Genomic DNA, 16711 nt, shown 5'->3' with positions numbered 1-16711 from the left:
TTCACAAACTACACTCTTGAAGTAACTTACACTTTTGTAGTAAGTCCAACATTCCTCATGGCTAACCACTGGTATTGTAACACCCGCCCATAGAAAATCATCGCGGTACAGACTTAAAATAGAACCCCATAATAATGACGTTAAATTAAATTATTTAAAATAGTTAAAAATATAAATAAATATAAATTGAAAAAATTAAAATAGTACATATTATTAAATTAATAAGTATTACTTTAATATTCTTTACCATTTATTTATATTTATTTATATTTTGCCCATTCTAGCCACTTGCATGCTCATGACGAGCCCAGCTCGTCATGAGGTACAGTGGAGCTGTGCTCATGACGAGCTGGGCTCGTCATAACGGCTGCGCTCCGCCCTCGCGCGATTGATTCCCCGCCTGTGCGGTAGAATCAATCAGTGGGCGGGGTCGTGACGAGCTCAGCTCGTCATGAGCACAGCTCCACTGTGCCTCATGATGAGCTGGGCTCGTCACGAGCACCGCGGCGCCGCGCACCCCACCCCGCACCGTGGGGGAACTACCCCGCGGCGAAGGGGTTAAATAATTTTGCATTTCCAATGGGGTTTTAGCACCTCCGTTATTTTTTGTGGGAGGGTGTTGCAGTACCAGTGGTTGGCCATGTGTATTGCTGGACATATTACAAGAAGTTTAAGTTACTATAAAAGTGCAGTTTGTAAATACCGAAAATTAGTAAACTTACTCAAAAGTGTAAATGTACTCAAAGGGGCAGTTTGTGAATCAGGCCCTATGTTGGTAAATAATAGTTTTTGATTCTTAAATTTGAAGCTCATACATTTTTTTTTCTTGTCTTGTATCCTTGGAGCTAGAGTGCGAGAGAGAGAAGCGTGTGTGTGCATATGTATTTATAGCCCACACTGTAGGCAAATAATCAGTCCTCAATGTGATTGTGACCTCTGACTGGTCCGGTCTTCCCACTATAGGTGTGAGGAGTATCGTGCTAGTAGGATCACTCCCTGAACTGTGTTTGGGTATTTCCGACTGAGGGTTTTTAGAAAATAAAATGAAAGAAACATTTATTTAGGTCTTCTGAATCACTCAGAGCAGTTTCAAAGTGCGCACAGAACTAGAATAGTAACCACACACTTGATTATGGTCAATAGCTGGTCCTTCTAAATAAAAGTATGAGTGCAAGAAACTGAGCATAAAACCACAGATCAAATGGAAGTCCGAACATGAAGATAATTCCTCAGCTCATTTGGCAAAGAGTAATACACACCTGCAACAGATCAGTCATTTCCTCAGTGGAGAAGAGTGATGGGTATTCACCACAAATGAGAAGGCTGTTAATGGCGTCCAGGTAGTATGTTTCGACCAAATCTTGAGCCTACAAGAAATTATAAGGAGGATCCATTCAGGGGGCTAAATGATCTTTGAAAAATAAAATCACATGCTGCACAGATATTTACATTGTCCTGTACATTTTTCTTTTCCAAGGTAAATAATAGAGTTAACATCTACTGAAGCTAATCCCAGACTGATCTGATTTTTACAGGACTCAGGGCTGTACCTAGTACAACTATATTTATACAACACAAACCAATGCAAGTATGAAACCTGCTTTTGCCTCATGGTGTAAAAGTTTGGACCGGGAGATAAAAGCTGTTCTGGAATGCTTTAATACCAGACCGGTATCTCATCAAGTGAACCGCATTCATTCCAGAAGGGATTGGGATGGGGTACACCCAATAATTTTTTTTAATAAAAATGAAGCTTAGCATATGTAAACAAAGACAATCTGTAACATACTTCTAGGCTGTCTTTACTTACAAGGACTGGTCCACTGACTTTATAGATCAATGTTGCACCTGGTACTGCTGAGGGCCCAAGTCTTCCTGTATGGGGTAGGGAGAAGTGGATGCCTCAGGTCATCCTTCCAGACCACAAGCATGTCACACCTTGACTTGTTGGAACAAGTTTAGTTTCATTCCACTTGCAGCAAAATGTCCTCTAGATGATGATTAATCAAACAGGGCAGTGCTCTTTGCTTCACAAAGAATCCCAGAGCGAGGGAGAATCTAAGGAGCAGCACAGGTAAGCACGCAGGTGAGGAAAGATATCTAACTTTGACTACCACTACTGTATGGAGCACCTAACAATTTGAATGCTTGGCCTGTATTACTGACGTAGGGCCAAAATGTAGTTCCAGTGATTCCACCATATAGCAGATCTAACTAACACGGCTGAATATTTCCCTATGAAAGAAGTCAAGCAACTTACAGTCAGCAAAATCGCGGTTGCATTCCCTTCCACAGCAGACATCTGAATGGCAGACTTTAGGCTGTTCATAAAGTTGTGGTGTCCAGATGTGTCCACTGGATGAAGGGGGACATCAGCCATATAAAGGGAAAGCTTGACCAAGGTGCGGAGGTGAGAGCCGACCGAGCCAACCAGCAATAAATTTCCACTGGAGTTTAAAAAAGATACATATATATTAAACGTTTGTCATGCACATTTAATAAAGGTACAACTTTAGGATCTTTAAATCCAAGCACTGTTACAAAACACCATATGGAATGCGTACAAATTGCTCGTCATTTCTACACTTTTTGTGTTTTCCAATTCTTGACATACATGCAGGGCAATTCTATAGTGGGTTGTGTTCCTGCATATTTATTAGCATGGTCTTGTTATGTGAAGTTGAATTTATAAAGTGCATGCTACAAACATCTGTAGGTTGTACAGTGCATGGATCAGCAGTTAATGTACAGTCAGTTAACTTGTCAAACTGGACAATAACTTAATTCTGTGTGACCAGGATGAATGAGTCCTTTTCTCACATACCCATGAGTATGCACACACATACACACACATGTCTGTTGTGAGTGTTTCCTGTGTTACTTTTTTGTTGTTCCCCAGTACTGTAACCATAGTCCTCTTCCTAACCCTTTCCCTAACTTCCCTACCCACACCTTTGTTGCTGTACCTCTTACCACTCTTTTAAATATTAATATTAAAACTATGTACCTAACCAGGATTCGCTATGGGGTTCACAATTGGTTTTCTTTAGAAACATATGTTTACTACATAAACGTTATCTGTTCTTGTTTTCCATCGGTTTCAATTCAATTATGTATTTCTATTAATTTGTTTTTGAACTTATTGGGTTTTCAATTATATGAATTCTCATAAAATGGTTTTCTATTATTTTGTTTTTCTATGAATTTACATACTACAATAATTAACATATTTCTTCACGCTATCCTGCAAGCAAACACCTTCAAAGAAGTGTACTAAAATGCTTCAAATAAGGAAAAATAGGATTGGGCTGCTATAAGGCTGGTACCCTTTAGTAATTAAATTCAGGAATGGCAAAAGAACCATAGACACTGAGCTAAACAAACAAAGTGGTGAAAACTTCCAGCCGACCTTCACTTCAACACAAAGGTTGGCTAATATTCAGCAGATTATGAGCCTGAGGTATCAAAGGGTTTACCTATTCTGTGTCAATCATTAAATGCAGTAAAACATAAGTACCGATATTCTAAATTTATGATTTATTTACTGTTTAACATAGACACAGATGACTGAAACGTGGGAGCATTCGGAGTACCACAGGAAATCCGGAGATAAAAGCCTGGTAATGTTACTTGCATCGATAGGTGTTGGTAAATCCCTTGGATTTGAGGTTCTTGACCGGCTTTCTTCGAAGGCGGTCCTAGGGGGCCGGATCCATGCCAGATTTTTAACATATCCCCATTTAGATAGATGTAGTCATCTTAAAAATCTGGCATGGATTCGGCCTTCTAGGACTGACTTTGGAGAACCCTGTTATTGATCAATAACTGAGAAACCACTTGAGATAATTAACTACCACATGCCTTTGAAATTCCATGTGCTGATATCGCCACCCTTTTACTTGTGGTAACCTGACACGGTCTGTTTGTGATGTGCCAGTGTATTCTTGCATTTGAATAATGCAATAATATTTCAACCACTACTGCTACACTTCAAATGAGTGTGACTATCTATTATGTACAGAACTGTCATCTTGCAACCAGGTGCATTCTGTAACTATTAGAGAAACACGATAAAGCACTACTGCAGAATCTCACCTGTTCTCACAGGCTAACACTCTGTGTATACGTATTATCTGTTCCACAATATTCCCTGACAACTCTATCTGAAGCTTCTGATGTCCTAGTTCTTCATTGTAGTGCTGGAGATAGGTCTGGAGGCACTCAGTGACTTCATCCAACTGTTGGACAGGCTGCAGCAAAACCTTGAAAAGAAAGAACAAGAAGTAAATATGTACTCATCAGTGCTCGTACCAAGCATTCAGCTTTTGGGGCCAGGATACTGTGACAATTTTGCTTCGGACTAGACTTGCTTCACTGTGAGAGCAATGAAAATCAATATTTTCAAAGGTAACTAATGTTTAAGAATGCCAAGAAATTGTGAGATTAGGCAAAGACAAAATGAGATGTGATTTACTCAGATCCTTCATAAATTGACAGCTTTTGGTGCCGAGTTACTTTGTTTTTCATGTGGAGTTTACTCTTCCTTTATATATATGGTGTGTTGTACGTTTTGCATAACAATTTAGGTTGAGGTACAGACAGCTTTAGCTGTTTGAAAGGATCTCATGTCAGCACTGCACTATATACAACACACACAACAAAGAACACGCAGAAAGGGGCTTTGGCTGCACCAACATAAGCCATTGGCTTATTTGGGTGAGCCACTTTCATTCACTGAATGAATGGTACGTCTGTCACGTTTTGGCTCAGCACACAGCGTTTAGCAGATGAGCCATTTTTAAGGTTAGATTTTTGTGAAAGGATATTGAAAAGGAATATTTAAGCATGCAGGTACACAGTATCAAAGGAGCTTCTGATCATAGAAGCATCCAAGGTAGGCTACCATGTGAGCTTCAATGCTCCGCCAACATCCAATCACCTTCTCTATACCACTGTGCTGCCAACATGCCGGTCTCACAAAGTTATGACAGCGAGATGGGTTCAGAATCACAGATATGGTGACCATTCCAATATTGCTGCCAGACATGAGCATTGTATGACCATTGCTGAAGCGCCTGTAGCCATTCTGAGCCCAAACAAAGCAAACATAATATGTAGCAGACGTATTGGAATGGTCTTTAAAGCTCAAGGGCTGAGAAGTTGAGACCTACGATCATGCAGCGATCCACAGACCTGGCTTGCAAGGTCACACTCACAGCAAGGACTTCTTTGGTATTGGCAGTTTCGCAGCTTCAACACTTTTGTTGAAATGGATCAGGCAATGGTGTGCATGCGGTGAAATAGACAGAACAGGCCAGCAACTCCCATTTTTATTTCTGTCACATTGTATCTTAACATTATCTGAGTATGAAGAGGACAAATGCCATTACTGTCTGACAGCTCCCCCGACTCCACCTCTTCAAGAGCAAGCAGTCAAGCACCACCTGCACCAAAATCCTGTCCCAGTGCATGACGGCACAGTGAATACATGATGAGTGGCCAACACCGCTCATCGGTGAGTCACTTCTCCATCATGCCCAGGGGTGTAGCTTCAGGGGGAAGTTTGGGGTGTTACACCTGCCTAAAAATATATTCTGTAGTAAATAATTAGGTACAGGTGCTTTCAGTCGGGTATGGTGAGATGGATTTCACAGAGGGTTTTTACATGCCCTAACATTGACACACACTCTCTGTCTCTGTTTTGAAGGCCTTAAAAACTGTTGGTCAGTTTGGAAAATATTGTGCTTTTGGTACCCCTAGCAATCCAAACTCCCCTCTCTTTCCACTGCCGCTCTTATGCCCCCTCATGTCCTGCTTTTCATATAATGTATGTTAACAAGGTATGCCAGCGTGCTTGTTGTGAAATCTGAACTCACCCCCTCAATCTTACTGACCAAGCTGTGCCCCTACGCATAGCAGGAGGAGGGAAACCAATCACAAAGTTGGGCAAGGCCAACAGCTGAGATGAATTGCTTTCAATGACCCCTGGTTACTCCTAAGAAATATAATAGCTATGTAATAAAAAAAGCTGGAAGAGAGAGAACCCCTTTCTATAGGACAAGAGATGTCCTGTCGCATCTTTTGGCAGCGGCCATTTAGCATCATCAGTGGCCTTGTGGTCCAGAAAGGGCTGGAAGTAGCGAACAAAGAGCTAACTCTGTTCAGTCATCTCACAGGCTATTATTTAACAATAAACTGGTGGAATGCCACTCGGAGTGGGGGATGGAGCATATGCACAGGGTTCACACAGAGTAACAGAAATGTAAATATATGAAGTGACAGATTTGTCACATCACTATGGGTTTACATTTCTGCTGCTCAAAACTATGGAACTCGAAGCTGCCCAAATCTCTATCGCAAGTCAGGAAAATCAGGGGTGCTAAAGATGAGTCTGTTTCCTGCCCTAACTTCACTTTGAATAGGTGTAATCTTTTCTCAGACCACAGTGACCGCGCCACGATCACAGAGACCATGCCTTGTACTTTCACCCTCAATTAACATTTGCCGTATCTGCCTGACTCTTGATGTCTTTCATTTATCAGCCTTCAAAAAGACCCAGGCCAATCGGACACTGGGCGAAACACGTGTCGTTTGTTGTTGTTCTTTTTGTACTGTTACCCGGATCATTTGAAGACAATAAAGGAGTTACATTTATTGTCCAAGGCAACATCTTTTTTAGATATTATTTCTGATTAATCAATGCATGATTAAGGAGGTACGAACCTCTACCAACTTCTGACATTACTTTGAATATGGTTGTCCATAATTAGCAGGCACCTCACTGTAAGAGAAGTCAGCACATGGCAGGGCCCACCTAAAGAGAAATAAGAGGGATGTGGAGACTGGAAGGCGTAGTACCAGCAGGTAAGCTGGATTGCTGCGCTCCATGCTGCTCCTGGTCTCGCTTTGGAGGACTTTCTTTGGCAGTCCTCGTCTCAGACAACTTCCGGCTGAGCAGATGTGCCATGGGTAGGCTCAGCGCTTGAGCAGCTAGCTCAGGAGTGCTATGCACCTGCAGCCATGGGAAGCACATCAGAAACTAAAATGGGATTATTACATCACAACTTTCCTTGACGAGTTTTACACTGGAGCGTAGCTACCTTTAATGAAACAGGCGCAGTGGCATCAGGTCCCTGATGCCTGAGGGGCACTGAACGCTGATTATTGCTGTATTTTATAGCTTGAATAGTATCTATGAGGCCCATTTCCTTTCTTACGCTTAGGCCCATGGACACTACAGGTTCTAAAAAGAATGCTTCATTTGAAGCACAGGTGTTCCCTCTACAGACAATTGAAAATCTTTGTGATTCTATTTAGACTCAATTCAAGTGAGTATGCCTCTTTACAAGAGATTTGCTGGGCAAGCTAAGGCGTCTCTATGAACGAAGCAGGTTGCAAGAATGTGTGAACAGAGCGTCTGCCCTTCTAAAATAGCGACAACTATGAGAGTTTCAGAATAGTAGCTTTATTAGGAAACAATAAGAAAATGTAACTAAATTAAATTCTACTTCAGTTCAGACTAAACTTGACTGGAGAGGTTAAGATGTGTTCTAGTATGTACTGGTCGCCTTTGACCTTCTATAGCAATTGAAAGGTAACTCGATGGCATCGTGCCATTACACACACCAAGTTCCAGTACTAAGTTGCTGTCTACAAACCATTGTAATCTAATACTTTACTCTAATTGGTTGAATTAACAGAGCCAGAACTGCAACTCCCAGAAAGCACTGGTTTGTTAAATGAAGGCCCAAGGCTGGAGATAAGCTTTTTTAAGACATAGAGTCATCTGATAACAGTACTGGGCTTGCAGGCTCAATTGTCATACCAGCCAGTATAGAGGTGAAGCCGAGGTTCTCAAACAGTGTGCCCTACATTAGAGCAGGGTCTTACACTGAGCCTACGTGCACATGCAGGAGGCGCAAAGTTTGGTAAGGACCCAATAGTGGTATGCCAGTGCAGACTTCCAATGTGTGTGTCTTTTCATAAGGGGTTTATTGTTGTTAATAACACTATTAAAAATGCTTTTCATTTTAAAAGTGTCGATACGCTGCTTGACACTTTTGTGGTGCAGTATGTAACGCTCTGAAAGTTAGGGCTCTCTGGTTTAGCTGTCCGTGTTTGGCTCGACCGATGGCCACTGGGTTGAAAAGTGCCTATCCCAGCCAGTCTCACCTCATCTCACCTAATCCAGTTATCGTTAAAAAATGCTAGCAAGAGGGAAACATCCTTTAATTCACAGTCTTTACAATGACCAGCCTTTACAACAAAGTCAGTACCCCGCATGTAACGTTTCCATGCTTTACTTTACCACGCAAGTCATTACAATGAATTGCTGTGGGGGACACGTTGGACTGTTGTTGGATTTTTAAGTCCAACACCTTCCCTACTGTAGCTTATACTGGAGTTGAAATAGTAATTTACACTATTCCAAAGTCAAGCGCCTCCTAAAGCAAGCCGTTGTGATGACTTGCGTGCTAAAGTAATGCGTGGTAACGTCACAGGCGGGGTAGTGACTGCGTAGTAAAGGCGTGCGGGGTAAATACCTCCAGGGTTCCATCATATAACCCTAGCAAGATGGCAGAGGCTTTGATGCCTAATATATCATCTACTCGCTCATCAAGTTAAATGACTGCGTTTATTGCTGTTTTATAAAGGCCCTGATGTCCGGGTGGGGTCTTTTCGTGAGTGTCAGTGGCTAGCATGAGGGCGATGAGGCACCGCTGCAGGAAGCAGCAGAGAAGAATGCCTAGGCCCACGCGTTCATTGTTTACAACACAACAGGTTAAATAGATACCGCTTGGCCTCAGTGGTGAGAGAGAGAGAGGTGGGGAGCAAGAAGTAGGACAGCTAAATCCCTGAAGCCTTTCACCATATGTTGACGAATTAGTCCAAGACACCCACATTCTTGCATGTAAAGGGCAGTTTCCAGGTCGTTCAGTGTCAGAGGGGGCATTCTAAGAATGCAAATAATAACCTAAAGTGAGGAGATAAAATTGGAGGCGGTTCTGCTTATTTTGTATTAAAACGTTCATTTAAAATATCGATAAGGAGTGCTGGTATTATTGTTTTTTTATTTTTTATGAAGAAACCTTTATTACACATTAAAGAGATACAAACAAGGGCCTACAACCACAAGGGCCGGCCGCTAGAAAGCTCGGGAGCCAGCAAGGCAACTCCATACATTCAAATAAGTCAGAAGCAAGAGCTCCCGAAAGTTCGAAAGCACATATAACAGGCCGCGGCCATAGTCCAAGGGCAATCGAAAAGAACGGTTTCATATTTTCTAAAAAACAAAAAAAAAAAAAAAAAAGAAAAGAAAGACCCACAATAACACACAAACAAGGCAATGAGAGTCCGAAATAGCATTGTGCGCTCCCCAGTACGGGGGAAGATCCATATTATCTAGAATAACTCTTGACAGGAGGTGGTAGTGGGGGGCGGCGGGAAAGGGGACAAAGCATGCACAATTACGTAGAATGTGCGGCTAGGGGGACAAAGTGACGTCGACCTCTCGCGGCAGAGGCGGAGCGCAGATATTCCCACGATAGGAATTCCATGGACCCCACACCTTAGTCCACCTCCCAGGCTTGCCTCTCGCCACATACACCGTCTTCTCCCTGAACATACACCAATCCATATTCTCCTTCCATACCGAAATCGTAGGCGGCCTCGGGGAACCCCACAACTGTGCGATATTGCGCTTAGCCACCATGTACCCCAGAGTCACCCACTGTGTCTGCGCCGCGTTATAGTCATTTGGTTCCCAGACATTCAGCAAACACCTCCTGACCTCTGGTAACAAAGCGACATGCGTGACTTCCTCCATTACAGTATGTACCCCGTTCCAAAATCGTACAACCTCCGAACATTCCCATAGGATATGAAGAAAGGTACCCAACAAGCCACAGCCACGCTTACACAGTCCATCCCTTGAATAACCCATACGTATCAAACCCGGCCCTGTGACATACACTCTATGGAGTATCTTCAGCTGCACAAATCTAAGGCGGGCTGGGATCGCCACCTCTTTCGGGGAGGCCACCGCCGATACCCAATCCTCATCATCCAGTTCCAATCCGTCGGCCGTCCACGACTCCCGCAGATGGGTCAGCAAGTCCGTACGATCATTAATAAGTTTTTTATAAATCAGGGAAATAGTGCTGTCGGGCACATAGCCGTCTAACACCCTATCTTCCAACGGGGAATATTCTGGGATAGCAGCGACATCCGGAAAAACCGAACACAGCGCATGGTGGACCTGTGCATATCGAAAGTACTCCCTATCATTTAATTTGTATTCAGTTTTGAGCATGTCAAATGTTTTAAAGGACCCTTTCGCCCAGAGGTCACCCACCTTACTTATACCAATCATGACCCATTTCTCAAAGCCTTTCGTTTTCCACAGACAACCCAAACGCTGGGAGGCATACAACGGCGTCGCTCGAGTCAAGCGATCCCTCCACCCCATCGCGGCATTCGCCGCATGCCACACGCGTACCGCAACTTGCGTTGGTCCTGTCAACCGTGCATCCGGAGTTGCCGAATACAGTGCCCTGTTGTAATCCCCGCCCGGAAGTAATAACTTATCCATCTCGAAGGCCGGATTCAAAGCAGGACCGTATATCCCGTGGTTCACCGCCGCCAATTGAGACGCCCAATAGTATCTTTTAATATCGGGGAGGGCAACACCCCCATCGTACCAAGGGAGTGTCAACTTGGCGAGAGCGATCCTCGGTCGCCCGTCCCAAAACAGTTGGCGCTGAAGACCCTCCACCTCACGGAAGTAACGGGCCGGCACGACATCCAGCGTATTTTGTAAAGCGTACAAAAAACGAGGCAGCGACATCATTTTAAACAATGCCGCCCGTCCGAGCGGCGAGAGCGGAAGCCGTCGCCACTTCGCGACGTCGGCCTTCAATCGCTGGAGTGGAGGGAGAAGGTTCCGCTCGTAGCAGATCGCAGGGTCCAGTGATATGAAGATCCCCAAATATTTGAACCCCAATGTAGCAATCTGAATAGGGCACCCCCACGGCAAGAGGGGGGCCCTGCCCGAGAGGACGTAAACACATGACTTGGCCCAGTTGATAACCAGGCCAGAATTACGACCGAAGGAATTCAATACGTCCACCAATACAATTAGCGACTGTCGAGGAGAGGTGAGATACAGAAGGATGTCATCAGCATAAAGGGAGACACGGTCCTCAAATTCCGGCGTCCATCTAATGCCCCGCAGCGACGGCTCCCAACGCAACCAGGCAGCGAGAGGCTCTAAAGAAAGTGCGAAGAAGAGTGGCGACAACGGACAGCCCTGCCGCGTACCTCTCCCCAGCGTGAAGGGAGCCGACGCCCTACCATTCACCACAACCTGCGCCAATGGGTCAGCGTATAGCAATTTTACCCACCCAATGAATTCAGGGCCAAACCCGAATTTCGCTAACGCAGCCCAGATATACGGCCACTCTAAAGTGTCGAACGCCATGGTAGCGTCCAAAGACGCCAAGATGGCCGGCTCACGCATAAACTCCGCTCTAGCAAGCACGCCATGCAACCGCCTCAGGTTCAGGGCGGTATTACGATGAGGTATAAAACCGGACTGGTCCTGATGAATCAAGTCGCCCACGACCCGAACCAGACGATTGGCCAATACCTTAGCCAGAATTTTGGGTTCCGCGTTCAACAACGAGATAGGCCTGTAGGAGGCACAGCAGTCTCGCGGCTTCCCCTCTTTATGTATCACAACTATGGTGGCGAGACGTTGGTCAAGGGGGAGGGAGCCCGCCGCCCGTGCAGCGAGGAACATGTCACGGAGATATGGTGCTATCTTATCTGGACGCAACTTATATAGTTCAATGGGGAGACCATTGGGACCCATGGCCTTACCAGAAGCGATCGAGCGAATGGCCAGAGCAATCTCATCCGGCGACAACTTTGCCTCCATCAATATGCTATCGGCCTCCGAGAGGGACGGCAATGCAATATCTCTAAGTAACAGATGAGAGTCCTCCTCCGAGCACCCAGAGACCGGAGAGTATACCCCACGGAAGTAATCCGCGAAGCAGTCAACAATTTCCACCAGGTCAGTCACACACACGCCATCCACTCTCTCCACAACCGGCACCACTCTACTCGCTCTCTCCTTCCTGTCCAACCAAGCAATCAACTTCCCGGCCTTATCTCTCACATCATACAGTCGTCCTTGTTGCTCTCTACTCATCCTTTTAGCAGCATCCGTGACCAGCGCTCTATAATCTGACTGTTTAAGGTTGAGAACGTGCAATTTCTCGTCCGTGACACCCCGCTCCAGATCCCCCTCCATCTCAGCTATGTCAGTTTCCAGGCGGACCACTTCTTCCCTCCCGCACCTCCTAGCATGGGAAATAAGAGACAAGGCTTGCCCCCGGATCACCGTTTTATAACCTTCCCATAGGGAGATAGCAGACGACACTGACCCCACATTATCTTTGAAGTAGTGATCAATGGACTTAACCAGTTCAGCGCGAACATTAGGGTTACGTAAATACCAGGGGTTAATTGGCGCTACTCTTCCCTCCACCCCAGGAACAACCTCCATCTGCAACAATAGAGGGGAATGGTCAGAAATACCTCGGGCCAAATGACGCACCTCCCCGATCATTCCAGCCTGGAACGCTGGCATAAGTATATAATCAAGTCTCGAGAGACTCCCGTGGGCCCCGAGTGGAAGGTGTATTGTGCCTGTCCCGGGTGCATCAGTCGCCAGCAATCTATAAGTCCTAAAGTATCTAGAAAGCCACCCAGCCAGGCCTGGGCTCTAGGGAGATCCCTGGGGGGGTGACGGTCCTCCATACTGGATACAACAGCGTTAAAATCACCCCCTAACACCAGAACCCCCCCAGGGAGTCCCAGGAGCAAACGCCCCAAATCCGCAAATGTAGCCGCCTGCAATCCCGGCGGCACATAAACAGCAACAATCGAAACAGTTCTACCCTCCCATCTCCCCACCAATGCTGCATATCGCCCTCTATCATCGTGGAGCACCTCGTCCACCTCCAACGGGAGAGAGGCCCTGACCAAGATACCCACTCCCCTAGAGCCAGAAGTGAAACCAGAGTGAACAGCTAGGCGATAGCCCCGCCTATTCAGGGCATGGAAGGAGTTCCCAATCAGATGTGTCTCCTGCAGGAAAACAATGTCGGGCGAGATTCGTTTCAAAAACTGCAACACCACCCTGCGCTTGATCCTATCCCCCAGTCCGTTCACATTCCACGAGAGTATTCGCAATCCCTTACCCCCCACCCCGCTCCCGTGCATAATGCCCACATCCCGGAGAACACAACCAGAACAAATCAGCAGCTAACCTCACATTGCCTTGTGAAACAAACAAACATTCCCCAACTCCCCCCCTCCCCACCAACCTTCCCGTTACAACTACCCCCACCCTACACCCCTGCGTGAGCCCATGTAGCCCCCCCAACTTGCAGTGTGCCTGTCGCCCTAACATTAACTATTGCTACAAAAAGAAAACCCCTGAGGAGGAAAGAGCCTCACTGAGCACCCCACAACCCCCGGGCATTGAAGGATAAGGTGCTGAATAGAAACACCAAACCAAAATATGGAAGTGCCATCACAATAGTCAGTCACCGGGAACCAAAAGTCTACTCCTGTCCAGCCGCGCCCGCTCCGTTCCCCTCGATCTGTCCCTCTCGACGTCGTTGCTGAGGCAGGGTATCAAGCCAATCTCCAACCTCCTCCGGCCGATCAAAGAAGTGCGTCCGATCCTCAAACTCAACCCGCAACCTGGCCGGAAAGAGCATCGCATATTTCAGGTCCATGTCTCTCAGTCGCCGTTTGACACCCATGAACTCCTGTCGCTGCTTTTGGACCAATTGTGTGAAGTCCGGGTAGAAACTTATATGAGTGTTCTCGAACTTCGTCAGCCCACTCACCCTCGAGGCCTGCAGTATAGCAGTAGTAGTAGTGGTAGTACTTTATTCGACATTAGCAAGAAATGTCATAAAAGTTCATCACAATATATATAAAAAAGTTCATCACAATGTATATAAAAACATTTAAAAATAGACCATACTACAGCAACCAACTAAAAATCATATGAAAAAAAGAATAAAAAAGTCATATATGCTCAAGTTATATTCACATGACCTCTAACATTGGTGTTGTAAGCAGAAAAAGGTTGCAAATTCATGTGGGTGGATGGTATTCTTGCAGATGATGCACCTTAAGCAACCTACGTCTTAACCTCCAAGCCCAACCCAGATACTTGGCAGTCTCACAGATTACACTTGGGGCAGTTGTGTCGTATGTCAAAATGCGCAATGCTGCCCTTGCAGACCTTATGCCCAGATTTTTACAAACAGGTTTAAGCCACCTTAGTCTGGGTTGCCTGTATGCCTGGCAAGCAAACATAAAGTGGCCGATGGACTCTGTGGGCGAAGCACAGCCAGGGCAACCTGTTGGGTGCGTATTTACCTTGTTCCAACTAGATTGGAAATCATAGAGAGGAAGGGTACCATACCGGAGCTTGAGGTATAATGATCGATCGTGCGGTGATTCAATAAAATCGAGAAAAAGCTCCAATTTAGGGGCTGGTTTCATATCTAAAAAACGCACAGTGAGGACACCATCCTGGCTTCTTAATTTTTCGGCCATAACACAATCCCAGTAGATTTTTTTTAGCATTAGTTTGGGGGGAGTATAGCGTCCCTGTCCCTGAAATGAAAAATTCTGGCGATGATGGGCCGTGGGGGAGCGCCCGGTTTGGGCTTACCACCCAGAACTCTATGGGCCCGCTCAACCGCAAAGAATTTACTCAAGCCTTTGGGTGCGAGATGGTTGATCACAAGGTCTTCCACAAAGAGGTCAGCAGCAGGAACCTCCGATTTCTCCGGCACCCCGTTTATGCGCACATTATTCCGCCGAGCCCTACTTTCAAAATCCTCCAATCGACGGGCAGACAAAGCAGTGGACGTCCGCAGATTACGGACCTCGGCTTGCAGGTCAGACACGTCCGTCACCAGACTCGACGTCGTCAGACCCAAGGATTTGACCTTTTCATTCGTTTGTGAAAGGTCCGCTCTGACTAGGTTAACGTCGATCAAAACTGTGTCCAATTTATGGGCCAATGTATCGAATCGCTGGCCGACCGCCGCTTTCATCTCTTCAATGGCACCCATGACGTCCTGCAGTGTTAACTCCGTTGACGATCCCGGGCCATCCTTGGATCTTTCCGGCGACTTATGTGGGCCACCAGGGGAACCTCTCGACTGGGTATAGCGGTCCATGCTGTTAGCTTGGGTATGAGCTCCCCGCCTAGTCGTCTTGGATTTTTGCTTATCTCCGTCCAATCTAGCCGCCATTGTCTGATGAGCGTCAAGGGTGTCAGCCACCAACACGATGAGCGAGCACCGGAGAATCAATCTAGAACGCCTCGGAGACCCCAAAGGGTAGTCCCAGCTAGTGGCCAGGAGCAGGCAGGGTACCCAATCGTCCCACTGTAAATGTGTAATGACAATCCAAGGCCCCTCAGGTTCAGCGAGGAGACCCGAAACCGAAAGTGAAAGTAGGGGGTGCGCACCGGCCCAAGTCCTGCATGCCGTTGTTGTTCACTTTCTGCCCGGGCACCATGCCAACTCGAGTCCGGGGCAAGGTCTGGAGTAGGCCGCCAACTTGGAGTCGATACTATTCCGGCTCCCGATGTCCGATTTGAATTTGGACAGCAGGTATCACCTCCACGTAGGTTCGCCCGTGGAAGCCCGTCGATAAAATCAGGATCAATTCAGGATAGACGTGGGAGGTTGTGGAGGCCCTCGGGAGCCCTGTGCCTACGCGGCCATCTTGGTTGCGCGCTAGGCTCCTCCCCCGGTATTATTGTTTTTAAACACTGACCCTGAGACTAGAAAGGCTGACATGGCCCTGCACCCCAGGTCTTTTGTTCTTGACCCTTGTAGTGTGCCGGAAAAACAGATTTTGATCAATCGAAATTGACTGCTGTAAAATTCCAGTCAACGTGAAAGGGTTTGGGTACGAATGATTACCACTGCTGTGCAGAATAACAATATGGCTACCTGCAAATCCAATCAGACGGCCAGTGACAGGCTAACACAAGGAAATAAGGTATGCACAGGTAATGAATGAATGAGGATTTATGAAGCGGTCTTTACCTGATAGGGCGTCCTGGTGCAAATAACCCAGGATGCCAATGAGCATGCATGTGTCAACCCGTGTCAGTTTATCCCCAGGATTTGTGGAGTGTTCAATCCTGAGAAAAATTTGGAGACTCTCATACTCAAACTCTTAGTATTATTTTACAATACAAAAGTCAAATGTGTAAATTACATTATAGATTTTAATCCAAGATATCAAATATAAATATTTTTCTAAATGTATCAATGGAGATCTCAGTATTATCAATGTGGAGGGCTGGTACATTTGTTAGGTGTAATTTCAGTACATTGTCTCTCCCAGGCTTCTCAGAGTAGTTCAGCTCCCTGCAAGTAGCTCTCCCATGTGCAGTCCAGACTACTAACTTAGTTTTTTAGTTAAATTTATATCTGTAAAACAAAATTGTGAGTGTGTGTTTGAGATCAAAATCTGTGTATTTTCAGAACTCATGAGTTGATATTTGGAGAAAAACTGCTGAATTTCCAAAATATATTTAAAGCTGATATCTGAGTGATAAATCATGATGTGTTCGGAAGACTTAAGACTTATTACT

The 16711-nt window shown here is 45.7% G+C and overlaps 1 protein-coding gene across 1 annotated transcript in view; it reads right to left on the bottom strand.

Annotated features, from left to right (window-relative positions):
• Nucleotides 1–16711, bottom strand: part of LOC146817397 (dynein axonemal heavy chain 5-like) — a 1608734-nt gene that overhangs the window by 474895 nt on the left and 1117128 nt on the right. The window contains exons 67-69 of the mRNA XM_085609634.1: nt 4096–4262; nt 2261–2447; nt 1260–1367 (exon numbers count right to left, since the gene is read on the bottom strand). Coding sequence (XP_085465760.1) covers nt 1260–1367; nt 2261–2447; nt 4096–4262 — 462 coding nt within the window. The remainder of the gene's footprint in view (nt 1–1259; nt 1368–2260; nt 2448–4095; nt 4263–16711) is intronic.

Source organism: Triturus cristatus, chromosome 6 (assembly GCF_964204655.1).
Source record: "Triturus cristatus chromosome 6, aTriCri1.1, whole genome shotgun sequence".
Lineage (NCBI taxonomy): Eukaryota > Metazoa > Chordata > Amphibia > Caudata > Salamandridae > Triturus > Triturus cristatus.
This window is presented reverse-complemented; position numbering and strand designations above follow the sequence as displayed.